General features: G+C 34.4%; 2 protein-coding genes across 6 annotated transcripts in view; one reads left to right on the plus strand and one right to left on the minus strand.

Moving 5' to 3' along the window:
* Positions 1–1,650, plus strand: part of LOC128213315 (atrial natriuretic peptide receptor 1-like) — a 37,236-nt gene extending 35,586 nt beyond the window's left edge. Inside the window, exon 21 of the mRNA XM_052918921.1 lies at positions 469–1,650. Coding sequence (XP_052774881.1) covers positions 469–540 — 72 coding nt within the window. The 3' untranslated portion in view covers positions 541–1,650. The remainder of the gene's footprint in view (positions 1–468) is intronic.
* A 3,285-nt stretch (positions 1,651–4,935) lies between these two features.
* LOC128214826 (atrial natriuretic peptide receptor 1-like) overlaps positions 4,936–21,218 on the minus strand; it is a 43,107-nt gene continuing 26,824 nt past the window's right edge. For all 5 annotated transcript variants that reach the window (XM_052921496.1, XM_052921500.1, XM_052921498.1 and 2 more), the window contains 8 exons: positions 17,948–18,067; positions 15,021–15,114; positions 12,990–13,077; positions 11,295–11,434; positions 10,418–10,567; positions 9,060–9,158; positions 7,884–7,975; positions 4,936–6,568 (listed from right to left, as the gene is read on the minus strand). In XM_052921496.1, the coding sequence (XP_052777456.1) occupies positions 6,491–6,568; positions 7,884–7,975; positions 9,060–9,158; positions 10,418–10,567; positions 11,295–11,434; positions 12,990–13,077; positions 15,021–15,114; positions 17,948–18,067 (861 nt within the window). In that variant the 3' untranslated portion in view covers positions 4,936–6,490. The remainder of the gene's footprint in view (positions 6,569–7,883; positions 7,976–9,059; positions 9,159–10,417; positions 10,568–11,294; positions 11,435–12,989; positions 13,078–15,020; positions 15,115–17,947; positions 18,068–21,218) is intronic.

Here is a 21,218-nt window from a genome sequence, read left to right on the forward strand (position 1 = left end):
ATCTTATAGCCCGATTAACCTCAATGTTGTTCTCTGATGACTGATGATACCTGTTCGAATTGTTAGTGTCTGAACTTTAAGGTGTTTTTTGAGGGGATGTTGGATGCGCACCCATACCAATTGAGGTTCCTAACGTTTAGAAGACCTGATCACAATTAAATTGTTTGCACTTCTCTCTAAACAGCACATTCAGACATGTGAACTCTACCAGCAATAGACAAAATCTACCACTTTTTAGTCCGTTCAACTGCTCTACTAGTGTCCAAACAGAATCTACCGTTTTGTTTAAATTTACCACTTTTAAGAAAAAACATGCCTTAAATTTGCATTTTGAATCCAGTAAGTTCATTAATTTTTCACAATGTAAGTACAGTCGATCACACATTAATGATTGCAATTTTATGTATGGTGAAAATCATTCATGTACACCCATATGGCCATACATGTATTTTGTTTGGTATTTTTCAGGGCAAGGAATGGACGACGTATTGGCTACATGGACGTTTGCCTGGCTACGATCCATTTGCGAGTTCAGATTAATGGGGATGTGTATTTGTGGACAAATCAGTAGAATAAAACAATTATCACTTGAAAAGAAAATCTTACAGTTGTAAGATATCTCATGTACAATAAGATGAATTTTGAATGTCTAGAGTGCGTACATTTCTGGCATCGCTTTTTAAGGGTTATATTTTATAGGAAAATGATACCAAAAAATATTACAAACAAAATTGCATATTGATAATTTTGTGTTCGATGTTAGCTGAAAAACAACAACAAATACTTCAACTACAATAGCAATCTATAGGTCATATATTTAACATATCAGCAAGCACATGATAACCTTTCAAAAAATGCCTAAAATTTGAGGGGTCACCACAGTGCATCCGATTCTACAGCATTATTGCCGATGACTTGATGAATATTTTGATAACAAGCTTAATTGTGAATGAGATACCTTAAAGAGTGAGTCTGTCGGCTCAGTATCATGTTTAGAAACAAAATCAGACACCTTGATCTGATTTAAAGAACAATAATGATATTGTCAAAGACATGTCATTGATATATACATGTATCTGTAATGGTTTCTAGCGTTGAGCCCTCAATTTGTGTAATATAGAGTTATAGTTACATGTTAATATTACATTTCATAATGTTAAATGTTAAACATACTTATTTGTGTTGTAAAAAAGTTCTATTTGCGTGCTTGTAATTGTGTTAATATATACATTATCAATGTATATGAAAAAGAAGTATTGATTGCCTTAGGTCTCTCAATAGAGCCAAAAGTCAACTGATTAAAAACTATATTTAATCAAATAGAAGAAAGATGAAACAATTTGTCAGCACAGCATTTGTTTAATTGCTTTGTAGGAGATGGTAGTTCGTGGGAAAGCAAATATGCAAGTTTGTACATCCATTTATTAGTCACTCTCAATCAAGTTTGAAAGATCCACTTCTCGTCACAGCTAAGACAATATAAATTGATGTTAGTCACTGGATTCTCTTAATTGTTGAATGATAAGTAAAATGTAGAATATACCATGTGAAAAGTGTTGACCTGATAGGTGGAGGTTTTTAAATGCCAAGGTCACTCCAAATTGTAACAAGATGGGCCATGTAGTGTGGTTTCGTACTCTTCATTATCATTGCATAATAAAATATATACAAATGAGGCAGTCTTCAAGAATAAATGCAATACTTACTGAACTGCAAAACATTTAGAAAAAACAGTTACAGGTATGGAATCTTAAGAATCAAACTCACAAATATTTTGGCAGATGAGGTTGTAAATGTCTACGACTTTGACATTCTATATTCATGTATGTATGCGAATTTGACATCATATGCCACAGTCAAAATATTGTATATCTGCAGTCAATTAAATAGAACTGTAATTTTTGGCTTGGTCAAAATTAACCAGTGTTTACATAATGATTGCCAATGATTGGTCAATATTTCTCCATGAATTACTACTAGTGACCAATTATAACATTTAAATGTGAAAACTAGACTAAGATTACCAATGGACAACTTATCCAGTGTGTGTATACCACGTGATAAATTAAGTCATATATGCTACGTCAGAAGGCAACATTTTGCTTTAAAATGAAGACTTAAATCAAAGATAACTTTTTGTTTACTACACCATTTTATATAAAACAAAGGGCAGTCCAAGCCACTTAAAGAGCCTCTTCTTTGTTTTATTACCGTAGTTTGATAAGGTGATTACTGTAGTTTCATCAAACACTTCGACAAACCTGTTTCCAAAATATTGTTTTGACAGTGCTCCGTCAGACGGCCGTATTGTTAAAAGGTCTGTCAAAGTGTTTTTAAGAAACTAAATTCTCAATCAAACTCTGGTAAAAACCTGAATGTTTGGCTCCTTAAGCTGCGTAGACTTAACTTTCATTTAAAATGGTAGAGAAATAGTGAAGTTATCTTTGTTTAAAGTCTTCATTCTCAGCAAAATATTGCCTTCCGACTTAGCATTTATGACGTAATTTATCATGTGGTATACACACACTGATATCTAAGTTTTATGCAATTGGTTGTGGAAGTAATATTTCGAGAGTACAATGTATGCATTTTTTTTATTAAAATGTCTGAAACTGTAATGATATATTTTGACTTTGGAAGAATATCAGTATCGATCATGTATTCCTGGTCGGGATAGAAAAATCCTACCCAAGGGCACGTGCATAAGCCAGAAACGAGGCTTACCCAGTTACTAGCCATGCGAAGTGCCAAAAGGTCAGATTTTTCATCCGCACCGGAAAAACATGATTGATATTTTTTCTTGCATACATACCGTACCTAAAAATATTAATTTGTGGAAAAATTGACAAACAATAATCGACGAAAAAAAAACACATTTTTGTTCATTTCACAAAAAAACGCATGCCGTGTTGAATACTGACGCCATGGAGTGTAGTAATTTTAGATCACTATAAACGTTAAATATTTCCTCTCAAATTGTTTTTTGATGATTATTTATTTTCATTTTTAATTAAGTCTTGCATATATTATTTGTGTGCGCTTTATTGAAATGGCATAATGTACTTTTCGCAAGACATTCAATAAGATGTGGCCCAATGCGTGACTCATCTTACATGGAGGCTGTAAGACAGAATTTTTTAGCACTGGTCACATGACCAGATACACGTCTGGTATACAAGAATGACAGAAAGCCTTATTTTCAGTCGAAGTCCTCCATTGCCAGGACAGTTGTTATGGCAACATGCTTTAGCTATATAAACAAATTCATTTAGATTTGTTTTCAAGGAAGGATATAAGTGTTTAGATTTGTTTTCAAAGAAGAATTCAATTATCTATCATGTGTTTCCAGTCAGGGTGGAAAAATCGGACCCGAGGGCATGCGTGTTATATGGTAACAAGGGTTGCCGAGTTACCGACAACGCAGATTGACATTTATGCCTCCCCCAATGAGATTTGTTTTTGCCCTGTTAGTCTGTCACACTTCATTTCTGCTCAATAGCTTGAGATCACTAAGGCCATGGATTTTCCTACTTTGTATGCATGTTGGTCATAACCAGTAGATGACCCTTATTGGCTTTGATGAGATCCAAAGGTCAAGGTCATAGTGACCTTGAGGTGAAAAAATGGCTTCCGCTCAATAACTATCGATCCTTTGGGTCCAGGAACTTCATACTTCGTATGCAAGTTAGTCATGACCCTTTTTGATATCAGTAGGTCAAAGGTCACGGTGACCTTGAGGTGAAATACTTTTCAAAACTGGTATGCCAGTTGGTCATGACTAGTTGTGAATTACTTTACACAAAGAGATGTTGTTGTTTTTTAAATCTTTTATCATTATATCCATTGCAATCAGACGCAAAATTACCTATTTTGCAATTATCTTGGTCAAAAACACCTTTGCTTTCTGCTGAATATTATTTTTTTTCGGTCCAATTTTTATGTTTTCTCTGTATACACTTAAACAGTCCAAATGAAACAAAAAAGATAATGATGGGTAAGTAGGCATGGCAAATTGACATATTAGTGTTTTCGACATCTTAAAACTTTTAACCATCTCCCTTGCAGGAGACGAGGTGCACAAAAACATAGCCAAAAGACTATATCATAAGCTGCAGGAGTGTTAACAAGGTTTTTCAAACATTTTACCAGGTGACTTACTAAATTGATCTGACATAAGATATTATATCAACATTCATCTGAATTTCATAGACTATAACCTGAGCAAACCTATTAGACCTAGTCAGACCTTCTTTTTCATCAATTTTTACCTTAATGTAAATCATGACCCATAATTTGGCCTAGTCTTAATGAAGCTCCAAGAGGGATAACAATGTTTGGACCAGTTGACATTGTGACCTTATCTTCAACTCAACATGACTCATTGATCTATATATGTTCATGTGCTGGTGGAAAATATTCTGACCAAGTTTCATGAAGATCTGGCAATGTGGCCTGTAAATTGTGGGGCATGTACAGTGAACTGGGTCAGACAGCAAAGTGTTAAACAAGAGCGCCCGATGGAGCCAACACCTACGCTGTTGTTTTTCAGTCAAAAAGGGGCATAACTGAAGTATTAAAGCCTGAATTATTGGCCATTCTTTACATATGTGTATTGTCACCAGCAACAAGTTTTATTTTGAATATCTTTAACGCTATGGCTAAATGATGACATACTTATCTTTTTGTCTTCAAGGTTTTTCTTGGAAAATATATATCCAATCTTACACCTTAAGTTAGCATGTTCTTTGTTCATAAGCATTAACATCGTTTATAAGCAATGATGGGTATTGTTCGCTAAAAACTAAGTCTTAACTGTAAATATTTGAGAAACCTTGGAATTAAATTTCCTTTTGGTTGTGTTCAAAAGCAAACTGTAAACATTTTTTTATAAAGAAGATGAAGTTTCTTGATGATTGGACCAAAAAAAATCAAGCACAAATTGGTCAATTTATTGATCGAAGTCTTTGATTTGCAATCAATTACATATAAACAGTAACAAACATTCAAGCAGAATTTTTATACATTACATTTCAATTTAACAACATTCAACTTGCAATTTAACATTTAATTTAACATCTAATATACAGTATAATTCTGGCTCAAAATCATGTATTTTGAAACCAGGCTCAAATATCAAGAAAAAACTTACTTTCTCAATCTCAAATGAGGTATGGTTGAAAATGATGCATGTTTTAAAAATGCATTCTTTCATGTAGTACTGTAATAAAAAAAAAAAATGGCACCTCAATATTCTTAACACCTTATTTGGGGACAAAAATTGTACCTAAGAGAACATAAGTACATTTCTTGCTATTGAAGAAATTTTCTATAAAATATTTTATTTATGAACACAATCTATGAGAGAATGTGCTCCAAAAATATAAACATTTGACTCATTCTATGTGGTTACCGTATGTGGTAAAATTAGTTTTGATTGACAATTGACTTAAGCATTTTCCTGATATTTGGGCAAGGAGTAAAACAGATACTATTTAATCATAAGCAGATGCCAATGGCAGGCCTTTTCATTTCGAGAAAATTTAACACTGTTTCGTGTAAATGCTTCATTGACATACAACTAGAAACAAACACAAGTATTGTAACATCAGCACTACAAGGATTTCATGATTAAAAGATTTTTTTTTTATTGTTAATAATTTTTAGGAAACCAGTATCTATAAATTGGGAAAAACATTTTTTTTTCTGTTGGAAAGAAGTCGAATTTAGGCCTCTGCTAAAGAAGGTCATAAGCCTTCTTTAAAATGCTCATTCCTTTTTCTCCGTTCATCAACTGGCATAACTTCACTAACATGTATCCAGAGGTACACCAGTGGTTTAAATTAGCACAAGCTCTGCTCTGGTTAAATGCTTTCTGAGCTTGCTCCAATTCTGGGTTTCATACAGCATGAGGGCTTGTTCAAAATTGTAATGCCAACCAGTAGTATATAACTTGGGCTTGTTCATCCAAAAGACTAATCTTGATGACTGTTACACCCCTACTGTATGTATCATGATTGGTAAATGTTAGTACTAATTTCTAGGTAAAAATCTGGAATGGTTTCGGCAAATGATAAAAGTTGATCAATGTAATGCCATTGCATATGAAAGACACCCAGGCAATGCCAATTTCTTCATACGTTAAAATCTTTTAAGTATGAGACCAGTCAAAGTATTATCAACAACAACCAACATCAACAACTAAACAAAGTTAGTGAAACAACATGTTTACTGAACATACATGTACACAATATCCTGACAGGTTCTTAATAACTTAATAATTGCATGTAAGTATTAATGCCCCTTTCTTTAATCCTTGTTTTTCCACAGAAGAGTCTTTCATGAACTTTCAACTTTGTTGGAACAAGCGGAGTGGAAGCCAACACCAGTTTATAAATTTTGTTACAAACTGATAAACTCAATAAAACAACAGTCCAAAATTCCATTCAGGTGACCATTGTTTTTATCCAAATGATTTGTCCACAAATGCACATCACTGTTCATCAGAATAAGCTAATGGATCGTAGCCAGGCAAACGTCCATGTAGCCAATACGTCGTCCATTCTACGCCCTGAAACATATCAAACAAAATACATGTATGGCCATGCAGACATACATAAATGATTTTCTCCATACTTACACATACTAATAACAATATTTTTTTTAAAAGAATTTTTATCAGTCGGGCATTTTTATTTTATTTTTTCGCAATTTATAAAATTTTACTATTTGTAAATATTATTTTTCAACATTTGATGCAAAGTTAAATGCTACAATCAAGTTTCCTTGTTTAACTGATCATTCTGATTTTCCTAATTAAATTTTTCTTAAAATATCATTCTTGTGGTGGGGCTTGATTTTTTTCCATCAATCAATAGGGATTTAACCCCACAAGAATCAAAAGGCTTTGGGTTCAAACCCCACAACACACAAGAAGTTATTGGTTCAAGCTACACGACACACAAGAGGTTATGGTATCAAGCCCCACAACTTCCAAGAGGTTATAAGTTGAAGTCCCACAACACCCAAGTGGTAATAAGTTCCTGGAGCTCAACAACATCCAAGAGGTTATGAGATAAAACCCCAAAGGAAGCAAGAGGTTATGGGTTCAAGCCCCACAACACCCAAGAGGTTACCGGTTCCAGCCCCAAAACACCCAAGAGGTTTTGGGTTCAAGACCCGCAACAAGTAAAAGGTATTGAACACACCAATATGTGAATTTTTAACACCTGGTGACCCAATATATTATGGGAGTTGTTACACTTACATGTACAGGTTTTTTTTTTAATTCAGTTCATCATTATTTCATAATCTAGGATTTTTTGTAGTATTGTTCTAGTACTTTCTTTTTTTAATAGAGCCTCATTCATCTTTGGTGAAATTTAATTTTCTTAAAACTATTAACATTAATCTCTAAAAAAAGTTTAACCAGTGCTGTTGGATTTTAATAGTTCTCGAACATATTATTTTATAAGGATTTAATTCATTAGACATTAAAAAAATACCAGCCTCAGTGATGATATTTTGTGAACTTTTGGAAATTATTCTTTATTCTAGATATTTACATTACGTATATGAAATATCTTTGGTAAAACAGTTCCATGTGCAGTAAAAAAAGAGAAAAATATTGAAAGAATTCAAACACTATTTTGGGGGGATCCAAATATTGTAAAATAGGTAAAATTTACATCCTATTTCAGTTCAATCAAATTGTGGTCATTTATTTTACATATAAGTAATCAGGCATCAAATATGTTTCAAGTGATACCAAAATTATATGGGGGTCACCAGGCACCAGAATTCAACATTGAGGTTAATGGAGCTATTATCTATAAGATATTTATCTAGTTATTTGTGAGTCGGATTCCTTAAAACTGCATAACTACCATGACAGTCAACTTCCCCCTCTCCTCAATATCAAACTGCCCGTATGGAGCCAGGAACTTTTGGCAGGCTTCACTGATTTGAATTTTGTACTCTGAAATACATGTAATAACATTAGGTTATATCTAAGAAAATTTCACCAGTTTTGTTTCATGAAAATGAAATGTTCTTGAATTCTTGATGGTACCATTAAAACAATCGCAACTAAATAGACAGGCCCAATCATTATAACTAAACAGACAGGCCCAATCATTAAAACAATGATATCTATATGGACAGACCAAATTATTGAAAAAATACAGACCGGCCAAATCATTGAAACAATGGAAACTACACAGACAGGCCCAATCATTGAAACAATGATAACTGTAAGGACAGGACAGGCAAATTCATTAAAACAATGGAAACTATTAGACTTTTGGATCAACAAGCTCTCATTCTTAATACTATTGCTTGACATCAAGTTTTTGAACAAGCCCTGTGATATTCCGGTACGGATAGAAAAATCCGACACGATGGCTCGTGCGTAAGCCGGTAACGAGGCTTGCTGAGTTAATGGCCACGCAGCGTGTCTGAGGGTCGGATTTTTTCGATTCGGACTGGAAAAACATGATTGATATTTTTTCTTGCATCTCTAAATTTATCAATTTGTGGAAAAAATGACGTAAAAAAAACAACTTTTGTACAATTACACCAAAAAGCGCGTGCGACGTTGTTTACTGAAGTCATAGAGCGGAGTAATTTTAAATAACTAAAAATAGCTATTATACGATTATTTATTTTCAATTTTAATTAAAAGTCTTGCAAGAAAATATATTTGATTGCGCTTTATTGAAATGGAATAATATATTATTCATAAACCATACAATAATATGAAATAAGAAGTGGCGCGTTGTTGCGCGTGACTCATCTTACATGGGGTATGTAAGATGGGTTTTTCCAGCACGGGTCACATGACCGGAAACACCCGTCCGGTATGCAAGAAAAAATTCAGAATTTAAGCAAGCCCGGAAGACATTTAACCAGTGCAGGGCTCACGGGCTTGTGTTAATTTCAACCACTGTGTATTCATGAAATATACAGGCATGTTACTTTAACAGGTGAAAACAAAATTATTTTTTTATTAATAATTGTATGTAAAACTTATATAGATTTCATTGCATGGAGTAGTGACAAACCTATGCTGTTGGACTCCATGCTGCTAGTTATTTGGACTGTGTTGCCGAACAGACAGTAGCGCGGCATCTTGATTCCTACGACACCGGCACAAACTGGACCTGATGAACAATAAATGAGGAATGTATGAAATAGCATTTGCTAATTTACCATTCACAATAATCTTCAGGGCCAGGGTCATGAAAAGCGAGGACAAAATGTCTTAATTATAGTTTCTGGTTTATTCAGATATATTTATATGCATTTCAGTATAACACCAACTGAAAATGATTGCCATAATTTTTATGACCTCCACCCTCTAGAAGAAGACAGGGCACATTGATTTGTAAGTGTCATTGGGTAGGTCAGCCAGGTGGTCTGTTGGTCAGTCAGTTGATAAATCATGTCTTATAACATTATTTTTTCATTATAACTACCGTATTTTCTCGACTATAAGACGGGGAAATTGGGTCCCGATTTTTACCCCCAAAGTAGGGGACCCGTCTTATAAGCGAGTCGATAAAATATTAAAAAAAAAATTCAAGTCAAAATCAGTTAAATTTTACATAGGGTATTCGTCTATCCAGTCTATCGTCTGCTGATATAAGTATGGGGCAATTAAGTAAACAACAACACAAAATCTCTTCACCGCGCGTGCTCTGACGTCACACAGTGTACCGTTATATCTGCATTTTTTCGCATGGCGCGTGTCAGTATAATTAGTTTGACAGATATATCAAATCAATAAATTGGAATCTTAATATGATGTAGTCTCTCTGGGCGGCGTACAAAAGGTTTTTTTAGACCATGAAACTCCTGTGGTAGGTTGCTCTTCACCATAGGATGACCCCTATTGTTTGATAGGTCATTTGGTCAAAGGTCAAGGTCAATAATGTTTTAAAACCTTGTTGCAAAATACTACTACATGTACAATGGTTTGATTCTGGACTATGCCCCTTTAGTTGACCTACTGAACTCGAAATGATAGCAGTAATCTACCAGTCACCATCCTACTGGTCAACAGTTACTGCATCCTACTGGTCAATTGCATCCTACCACTGACGTTTCATGGTCCTAAGTCAAATTTTCTCAATTAAATTAGTGGCTTGTTACCGTGACCTTTGACCTGCTACCCCAAAATAATAGTGGCTATCTACTAGTGATCAAGGGCAACCTATTGGTGGAGTGTCATAGTCCTATGTTGAACCATTCTTAAGTTATTTTGTAGAAGCAAAAGTATACAAAAACAACATTAGAATGGGTCCTTTGACCCCGAACAAGACATGTCAAGCAATCAACAAATAGAACAACAAATCAACATCTACAAACCTATAATTATGCTCCATCTTCTAAAAATGGGGCTTACAAAGCATAATCTTACCAGAATGCAGCCCAACTCTAATCTTGAGGGGTTCATCAGGCAGATGCGGAATTACGAAATGCTGGCAAGCCACCACCAGATCAATCGACATGTTTGCTATCTCACGTGCATGGTGCTCTGTGAAGTCTGGGATTCCTGACGCCACCATGTCTTGAAACAAAGAGGTCAGGATCTTGCAACATTTTAATCATCCCAATTACATTTTTTTACTTATGTATGTTACAGAAGAATATTCTTAGCTCGAAACGTTTTACACCTTTAAGACTAAAAAGAATAGAGTTAATGCTTGTCTGCTTTTCAGAGTTGCTTCACATTTACAGGCTGAGCATTGTCTTTGGAAACATGAATACAAAGTTCTACATGAATACCAAGGCACTCCAAAAATGGTTTTGTTGTAAGGGTTTCAGGTAGGGTAGGTAGGCTTTTTCCTTTATTATTATTATTTTTTATAAGGCTTAATATAAGAACGTAATTGTCATATTTTAGAATGGTGTAGTATTTTAAATAAAGGTTTTAAACTAAATATTAAAACACAGACTTAAAAAACAGATTTTTTTTTTTTTACCAACTGACTATAAAAACTGCAGAGTCGGCACCTATTTTGTAGATTGGGTTGGGTTAATTAAACCCCCACCAAATGTATTCCTTTTTAGGCCCAATGGTATTGCATGGTTGGAAGAAACACAGACATGTTAGTTGGATTTTATATTGTAATTTTCAGACAGAAAGGCTACAAACCTACAGATACTTTAATTGAAATATTAAATCAAGGAATAGAGCGAATTATATGAAAACTAATAAACATATCTACTTGCAAGAGTTTAGCTTATTAGGAAAATTATATGATATCTTATTGGTCAAATGGTTATCAACTTACAAGCATCTCCAATTGTTTCCACCTTATAGACGTCATAGTGGTCAATAACTTCATCAAATGCGATGTACAAATTGTTCAGCATACGGACAACTTCAATAGGTTTACTTTTGCCAGACAGCTTCGTGAATCCAACAACGTCACTGCATAGCAAAAAGTAATTGTTTGCATTGCGGAATAAGTCTCTTTAGGTCTTATAAGTGCCTGTACAAAATTATTGATGCAAATGTCTGTTAAAAGAACATAATTGACGGTGATTTTTTTTGGTGCAATTTACTGCCTTCTAAAGGCTGTTTCCCTTTGCGAAAAAATGTCCATTTTTACCAAAGAATTATAATTTTTTCCCAATTTGATAAATGCACATTATGGTAGTGAATAAAAAAGCAATGAATTTCTTGAAAAATGAACAAAATCTTGACAAGACTAAGTCTTTCATAGCATAAAGTATGCATAAAAATGTGAAACATGTATATTTGCCATTATATTTGCTATTTTGATCTTATTTTGTATTTTTCCCAATCTGGACTTTTTCCTCCAATTTGCAAGGCACAGGCAGTAAAAATATTTCCCAAAAAAATCACTGATTGATTTCTAAAATTATTTTTTTTATTTCTAAAAAAAAAATCACATAAAATATCAATGTTTAACAGAGTGATATAACACTGAAGTGCTGTTCTGTTGATTATAATTGAAAATTGATTGGAAAGGTCATTATCGGCGACTGTCAATAGGGATTTTGTCATAATCCATTACTAAAAATATGCTTTTTTGGGATGTGATTCAATGAGTTTAGACCGTTTTCAGCCCCTTTTCTAATATTTCAAACTGCAAACATTTTTCTACACCAAAACAAGACGGCCTAGGTTGTCCTTTTCGCTCACCAGAGTAAATCTTTCCTTGAAGGTCTTACAGTTACGAAGATTTAAAAAAAGTTGTTAATATATAAGTCAATGTAAAACATACCCTACCCTGGAAGCCATGTTCTTTATGAACCAACATGGTCTGAAGGAATTTGATAAAGGGTCTCCTAAAAAACATTTCTTTGACATTATTTTGAAATCTGGCCAGACACTGCTTTCTGAGGAAAAGATTTTCTTATAGTCATTAAGTGATAAGTAGTCCCATCGCCATAAGCTTTTTAATGTACCAACAAAGCTTGAAGGATTTTGATTTTCCGTGATTTTTTTTTTTAAATCCTGCTGATTTCTGATAAGATTTTCAAAGTTTTTTCACTGGTTGTCATGGCAACTCGAGTTCTACATCTGGAAGAGGTCATCCAAGGAACATTCATGTGAAATTTGGATGCAATTGGCCAAGTGGTTTAGGAGAAGTTGTTTAAAGGAACATGTTTATGAATGACGGACAGTCACCTATCTGAACAGTTTACCCTTGAGCACTTTCCTTGGGCACAAAGTGCTCAGGTGAGCTAAAAAGATTTCTCACCCTTAAGTTGATCACTTTTTAACAATATTTTTTTTATCAATAAAATTAATCATTGCTAGATAAATGAAAATCATAAAATACTAGAAACAGACAAAACAGCAGATGCATTAGAAATCGTAAATACTGAAGCAAATTGTGACATTTTTCCACATGTAAAAGAATAAACATATTTCATAACTAATCGATAATCAATAGTTTTTCACTCTGTGATAATGAGCTGGTAAAACACACAAATTGCATGCCCAAAGTTCCAACCTGAAGTATATGGAACACCAGTCATGGTATTTTGGCTCAACTGGGATGCCGTGCTGGAGGGAATGAGCAACTTGCTTTGGGAGAATATCTGCAAATAGGAAGAGTGAGCTCTGTGAATTAATCTATGAGGTGGTCTTCACTTGGTAAATTATTAAATAATAAGAGTGAGGTGGTCTACACTTGGTAAATTATTACATAATAAGAGCGAGGTGGTCTACACTTGGTAATTATTACAAAGGAAGAGTGAGGTGGTTTACACTCTGTAAAACATTATATAGGAAGAGTGAGGTAGTCTACACTTGGTAAAACATTACATAGGAAGAGTGAGGTGGTCTACACTTGGTAAATTATTACATAGGAAGAGTGAGGTGGTCTACACTCTGTAAAACATTACATAGGAAGAGTGAGGTGGTCTACACTCTGTAAAACATTACATAGGAAGAGTGAGGCGGTCTACACTCTGTAAAACATTACATAGGAAGAGTGAGGCGGTCTACACTCTGTAAAACATTACATGGGAAGAGTGAGGTGGAACATTACATAGGAAGAGTGAGGCGGTCTACACTCTGTAAAACATTACAAGGGAAGAGTGAGGCGGTCTACACTTGGTAAAACATTACATGGGAAGAGTGAGGCGGTCTACACTCTGTAAAACATTACAAAGGAAGAGTGAGGCGGTCTACACTCTGTAAAACATTACATAGGAAGAGTGAGGCGGTCTACACTCTGTAAAACATTACATAGGAAGAGTGAGGCGGTCTACACTTGGTAAAACATTACATAGGAAGAGTGAGGCGGTCTACACTTGGTAAAACATTACATAGGAAGAGTGAGGCGGTCTACACTTGGTAAATTATTACATAGGAAGAGTGAGGCGGTCTACACTTGGTAAATTATTACATAGGAAGAGTGAGGTGGTCTACACTTGGTAAATTATTACATAGGAAGAGTGAGGTGGTCTACACTTGGTAAATTATTACATAGGAAGAGTGAGGTGGTCTACACTTGGTAAATTATTACATAGGAAGAGTGAGGTGGTCTACACTCTGTAAAACATTACATGGGAAGAGTGAGGTGGTCTACACTCTGTAAAACATTACATGGGAAGAGTGAGGTGGTCTACACTCTGTAAAACATTACATGGGAAGAGTGAGGAGGTCTACACTCTGTAAAACATTACGTGGGAAGAGTGAGGTGGTCTACACTCTGTAAATTATTACGTGGGAAGAATGAGGTGGTCTACACTCTGTACATTATTACATAGGAATAGTGAGATGGTCTACCTTAATCATTGTGTATAGGACACACTAAGTCTTTTTCTCCCAGAACTCTCATAAATAAATGCCTGCATCTTATATATAGTATTAGGCTTCTGATGTTTTTTTCCAAAGTCCATTTCAGGCCGAAACATTTCATTTCAAATAGGGACGCTACTCAAATTGAGTGACGGATTAAGTTATATCGATAGTAGAAAATCATGTACAGTTAGCATCAGCAGACGACAACAAATAGAAGTAGTTAATTATTTTAAAGTTTCGAAATTTTATGATAGATTTACATAGTTTGATTCTGTATTAAAAACAAATATAAATGCCACCTGTGAAGTGTCATCACTGTGCACTGTCAATGTGTGAAGGTGACTAAAAAACTTCCTCTCCCTTACGGCCACTGCCTTACTATCAATAGTACAAACTATTGCGATGACAGTAATGTTCATCTCATATTACCAATTGTTTGAATTCTTAACTTAGTTGTTGAAAACATTCAAGAACAATATACGCCTGTTCCTTATACAACTCACATCGAAGACAAATAATTTGAGGGCTTAGTGGAGAGCAACACAGGGATGACAGATTTAAATTGTTGTTTATTAATTATATTATACAGTATTGCAATTAACTATTTATGTGCTTTGTACCATTGTTATTTAAATATATTTTATCTATTTACATAATAACCTTTGCCATTTTCAAGATTTAATAGAATTCATCAAAACAAATATGACGGCTGCCCATTTTGACATGAACTTACTATGCAGTAGGGTTTCAGTCTTCTCTTTCTCCGCCACTATTCCCATCGTTCTTTCCGCCACAATCACCTCGAGATGTTTGGAGTATTTCTCCATCTGAAATATCAACAGTTTCATGTTGAGTAAAAGAAATGAAAGGAATGTAATTTGATTCAGGATTCAAATATTAAGTATAATATTCATTCAAAGTTAATGGATTGGAAATGAAAAGTAGGTGGAATATTATTATATTAACATGTAATGTGGCTGCCGAGAAATGGACTGTTATGAAAATTGGATATAAGTTTGAGTTTGTTTGGAATTATCTGAAATAAAAGTTTTGTATATGGAGTAACATTTGTAATAGTTTCTATGAATTTGAATGATTTCAAAGTGAAAGTTCAGATATGTCTGAAGTGATAACAGTAAATAGTGGAAAATGACATTTTAAGGTACCTGTTGATCATGTTCACTGTGTGTTATTTTCAAGCTCATTGGAGCTTCATGTTGGTGATTATTGATAATAACCTATCATAATCGATTATAATGGAAGTTGATGGAAGTAAATCATCATAAAATACATATATGTATTACCATGTGTTCAGTCATACATGTATGAACATAATCCGACCAATCACTACCATGAAATGGTTTCGGACAAGATTTTTGTAAGATTTGACCTAGTGACCTCATTTTTTTATCACATGTGGCCCAGTTTTTAACATGTCAAGTTGTTCACAGTTTGTTCAAAAGATTTTTCTAAGATTTGACCTAGTGACCTAGTTTTTGACCCCATGTGACCCACTTTTACAAGCTGTCCATATTTCATAAAGGGGTACATCCTGACCAAGTTTAAACAAAATCTGACCAATCATTACCATGAAATGGTTCCTGACAAGATTTTTCTAAGATTTGACCTAGTGACCTAATTTTCAATCATATGTGAGCCAGTTTTTTATACGTCCAAGAGTTCATCAAGGAAAACATTTTGATTAAGTTTCATGAATATTTGACCATGTATAATGCCTCTATTTTGTTCAAAAGAATTTTCTAAGATTTGACCTAGTGACCTAGTTTTTGACCCCATGTAACCCATTTTTACAAGTGGTCGTGATTTGATCAAGGGGAACATTCTGACCATGTTTGAACATTTTCTGATCAATGCCTACCAAGATATGGCTCCAGACAGACGGACGGACGGACAACGCCAAACTAATATCCCCCTCCCGAAACCTTATGGTTCGGCGGGAGATAATAAACTATCGACAATACAATCATATCATTTCATACATATATATATATATATATATATATATATATACGTTTGAATGTTTCTTGCAGTGTGTCTAATTTGTTCTCGATCATCATCGGGACACATGTTTTTTGTTTTTGGTGACGCAATTTTGGAAAAAACACTTAGTTGTGAAAATTGCTTCCGTACCCGTCAGTACCTGTTTGTACTGAGTTATCTTGGCGACTTTATGAACTGCAGTTGAATGGCCTAGGTTTTGTAATTTACATCCGAATTTGAGACCCCCCAACCAACACATTAGAATATGTAGCTTACAATCCACAACCACAACAATTTGAACTCCAAAAACACCCCCCAACAAGACAATTTTAGCTCCTATAACGCCCCCCACCAAGACAATTGGAACTCCTTTAACACCCCCACCAAGACAATTTTAATTCATCTCAGTTCCTGCACTCCAGTACATTTTCTCCTGGAACAGCCCTTAAATAGAATATGAACATGCAACATTTCATCAACCGAGGAGCATGTTCACATTATTTAAACAACCGAGAAGCATGTTCGTATTATTTAATCAACCGAGGAGCATGTTCGTATTATTTAATCAACCGAGGAGCATGTTCGTATTATTTAATCAACCGAGGAGCATGTTCGTATTATTTAAACAACTGAGGAGCATGTTCGTATTATTTAATCAACCGAGGAGCATGTTCGTATTATTTAATCAACCGAGGAGCATGTTTGTATCATTTAATCAACCTAGGAGCATGTTTGCATTATTTAATCAACCAAGGAGCATGTTCGCATCATTAAATCAACCGAGGAGCATGTTCGTGTTATTTAATCAACCCAGGAGCATGTTTGTATCATTTAATCAACCGAGGAGCATGTTTGCATAATTTAATCAACCGAGGAGCATGTTCGCATCATTTAATCAACCGAGAAGGATGTTCGCATCATTTAATCAACCGAGGAGAATGTTCATGCCCCGATTTCTGGCTTAAGTAGCTTATTTCAATTAGCTAAAAATACATACTTAAATGGAACTTTTAAGAAAGGAAAATGGTTTATTGTGATAATCATAAGTTTAATTCCTTTCTTAAGTCTAAAAGTTCTTAAAGAAGTTAATATTACGCAAATTATTGAAAAACAAAAATAGCGAGCTTAGCTTAATCCTGTTATAAGGGATTTAAACAGTTTAGAGAAATTGGGCTCCGAGGAGCATGTCCGCATTATTTAATCAACTGAGGAGCATGTTCGCATTATTTAATCAACCGAAAAGCATGTTTGCATTATTTAATCAACCGAGGAGCATGTTCATAGTATTTAATCAACTGAGGAGCATATTTGCAAACATATTAGTAACAGGGGTTCTAACAGCTGATAATTGTAAATCTTGAAAAATAACCGTGGGGTCTGTTTGAGTTTAAGGGATATGGTAAAGGGGCTCAAATTGACCTCTTTTCAAATTGTTTCCAAAGTCATTTATATTCACTTGAAGGTACTTCCTACTGTTTTCAATGCAAAAGTCCAAGCAAAAACCAATCTTTACAACTGTACAATTGTCTTAAGTTTTCATTCCTGGTCCAGGATTAATGCTTAACTTTAGAACCCACAGTGTAATTAGAAAATTAGATATTGGTCGAAAAGTTGGTCTAGTTTTAAACATGCTGGAGCAAAATTTTATCAATGAAATACCATGTTCATCATAAGGTCGATGGCACTCAGATTGCTGGGGTTGATCTTGCGGATCCCTGCCTTGATTTTATCATAGGTGAGGCGCTGAGAAGGTTGCTTACTCCAGCACTGTTGAATGAGCTGAAACACAGACATAGAAGGATTTCAGACAGCGATAATACTGTCCCCAGCCATAGGCTGTCATTTCATGAGGACATAATGTGGCTTGATGTTTGTATGTTCTTTGTGGGTGTTGGCCAAAAACATGAACCATGCCACCAAGTAAACAGAGCAACACTATTGAATTCAAGTAATTTGTAATTTTTGAAGTATTCATATGTTTGAAATTATTAAAAGTTGATGACAGTTATTATAATGGTCAATACTCGGTTTTAGTAATAGGGTCAAACTCTTTAAGATAATCAGATTATTCCATAAAAGAATCAGTGCAAGCCCTGGATGCAAAAACTTCCCTCTTAAACTCATCAATCAACAACAGAAGAACTAAATAGAAAAAGAGATATGGCAGGTGCATGGCAAATGCCCTAAATTCGGGCAGATCGACATTTAAAAATGACACATCTTTGAAGGAGTGAATATCTGCGGTTACACTAAAAAAGATTGTATGCTGAAGTGAAAAGCTTGATTGAAATCCTATAATTGCAAATAACTGACTTACAAGTTTGACCTTGACCTTAATATGAATAATGGAGTATTTTTTCAACCTATCTTCCACTGATGATCTACAATTCTGCAGTTATAGGGAAATCCAATAAATATAGTAAAGAAAGTTGACAGAGTATAAAAAATGTGTGAGCTTTACTTTTAACAATGAGAGCACATACATTTGATGTGTGCCCTTGGTCACATACTCTAGAATTGTGTAAAGTTTGATGAAATTGCATTAATAGTTAAAAAGTTATAAATGAATACTGTTACGAAGTCCATACTATAATGTTATTAATTAGGTGATTTCATATTGGCCCAGTTATTTGTCGGAGGTTAGCTGTATGCCTGAGCCCGAAAGGGCGAAGGCAAATACAGCTGACCGAGGACAAATAACTGGGCCAATATGAAATCACCTAATTAATAAGTATTTTATAAATCAACTATTACCATTTTGGTTAAAAACATTCTTATAACTTACCTTTAGCTCACAGTGAAGCCGTATTTATCCCTTATTCATTCATGGTGTCTGCTTTTCTAGACTTGACTTTGCTGATTTTGACATGCATCCTTAGAGTGACATTGCACATACTATGAATAAAGCACTGTACATTTTAAGGAAGCATGTCCTTTCGTCTTAATTTCGTAAATCATTTGCCAAAACGTCAAATGTTACACCTTTATCGTCCAATTTGTCGGAGTATAAAATCGTAATAGTCGTAAAATCCACAAACGGGTTAAATACAACTGTAATATGAGCAAGAATTCACTGTCCAGCACATTTCTGTTACATCCCAAACAAACCGAATTTACTCCTATCATTTGTTTTATTAAATGTTATTTATATGCATGGTTAAAAAGATAATTTATGTGGGAGACAGTCTCGAGTTTTTCATTTATTTTCTTGAATTTGATTAATATTTAAAACGAAGAACAAGTCTGATTTTTGTGGACAATTGCCAGGCACTTTTTCATGTAGGCCTCTTTCACACAGCAACAAAAAACGCAAGTATTCAAAAAACATCAAACAGGAGCAAGAAACTAATCTGAGATGGTCCATTCTACAATAAAAAGGTGTCTAGAAATATTTATTTGGTCGTTTTTAATAAAAAATAAATAAAATTCAAGCAGAAATTAATGACATAACATTTCGTGTCAATTTTGGTTACGTCTTTCCCGGACGAAGTTACCAAGCAGTTGCGCCTAAAAGGTTAATTTTATTGAAATAATATCAAAACATAGGTCTTGTAATAAACAGGAAACATATTTGTTGTGTTTTTTTTCAACAAAGGTGTATCCTTATTTTTATTCCGAAATCAGCAGGCGCGTTTTCCGTCAAAATGTTATGTAACTGAACTTTCACTGTAAAGGCTTAGATTTAGCAGGTGCGCGCAAATGGGGAATTCCCAGTGTTGTTATCCTATCACATCAGCGTCATAAATCGAGGCGCTTTGAGACTTCGGCTATTTTTGGAAACAAATGGAGGACTGTCAAAACAAACATGTGTGAGTATTTTCATCGTGTTACGTCTCGGACGCATCGTTTGAGTGTTATAAAGGTTGTTTTATGAGACAAACTATTACACCATTCCGATACAATTGGTGTTCTTGCGGAAAAGAGTGCATTTTAGGACATTTCTCACCCGTCTACATGCTCATGTAATTATTTGAGTTCTTGTTATTGTTGAAGAAAGTTGGACAGCCCATTTTCCCTATTGTGTCTTATTTACATATCGAACGCGAGAAATGATACTTTCTTTTTTAAGATGGTTTATGCTATTTTTGTTGCTAAACACAATTGATTAAATAAACACTTGTAAAATATTATCACTTGAAATGAAAACAACAGAAATGTTTATAAAAAATCTGAGATTGATAAAAGACGTAACGTTGACGGAAAAGACTTAACATTGACGGTAAATAAAAAATATCCAAATATAAATGTTATGTAATTATTTTTAATGTCCATCAGGGTAATCGGCTCAGAGTGTCAGTGAAGTCCTTCGGACTCCACCCACTTACAGCCCAAATGTAGTTCATACACCGATGTACATTAAAATAAGTATTTCAATCATGTCTAAAGTTAAGCTCTTACAAGTTTTGTAAAATTTTATATTCAATAAACTTGTAACAGCCTATGTTTTTACTTTCATATGATTTCCACTGTATTCCTGTATGTAAACTTAATTGAAGTCCGACAAAATGTGAACACGTATGTAATTTCGCTTCACAAGTGTCATGGTGAATGACCGTTTGGTGTCCAGTGTTACATCCCTTGGAAAGTTAAAGGTGTTGTTTTGGCAAGAATATAGCAAAATAACTGTAATTATATCTCTCAAAATTTGTATTTTATTGAAATGGTATAAAGAGGCATGTTATTTTCATGTTTATGCCTTTCTTATCCAAATAACATCTTATTTAATGTAGACATTTGAGTCCAGTTACATCACCGAAAGGTTATAGTGAAAATGAACACTTGTTCATGTCGATGGTAATTATATTAAAGTTGAGTATAAACAAGTGCCAGCAATGTTTAGATAATACAGAAAAACTTGACATCAGCACATAAAAGCAGATAGTGCCATCTTTCTGTCTTATTGTCCTTGTTACATCACAAATTTCTAAAC

This window comes from Mya arenaria, chromosome 13 (genome assembly GCF_026914265.1).
Source record: "Mya arenaria isolate MELC-2E11 chromosome 13, ASM2691426v1".
In the NCBI taxonomy this organism is placed as follows: Eukaryota; Metazoa; Mollusca; class Bivalvia; order Myida; family Myidae; genus Mya; species Mya arenaria.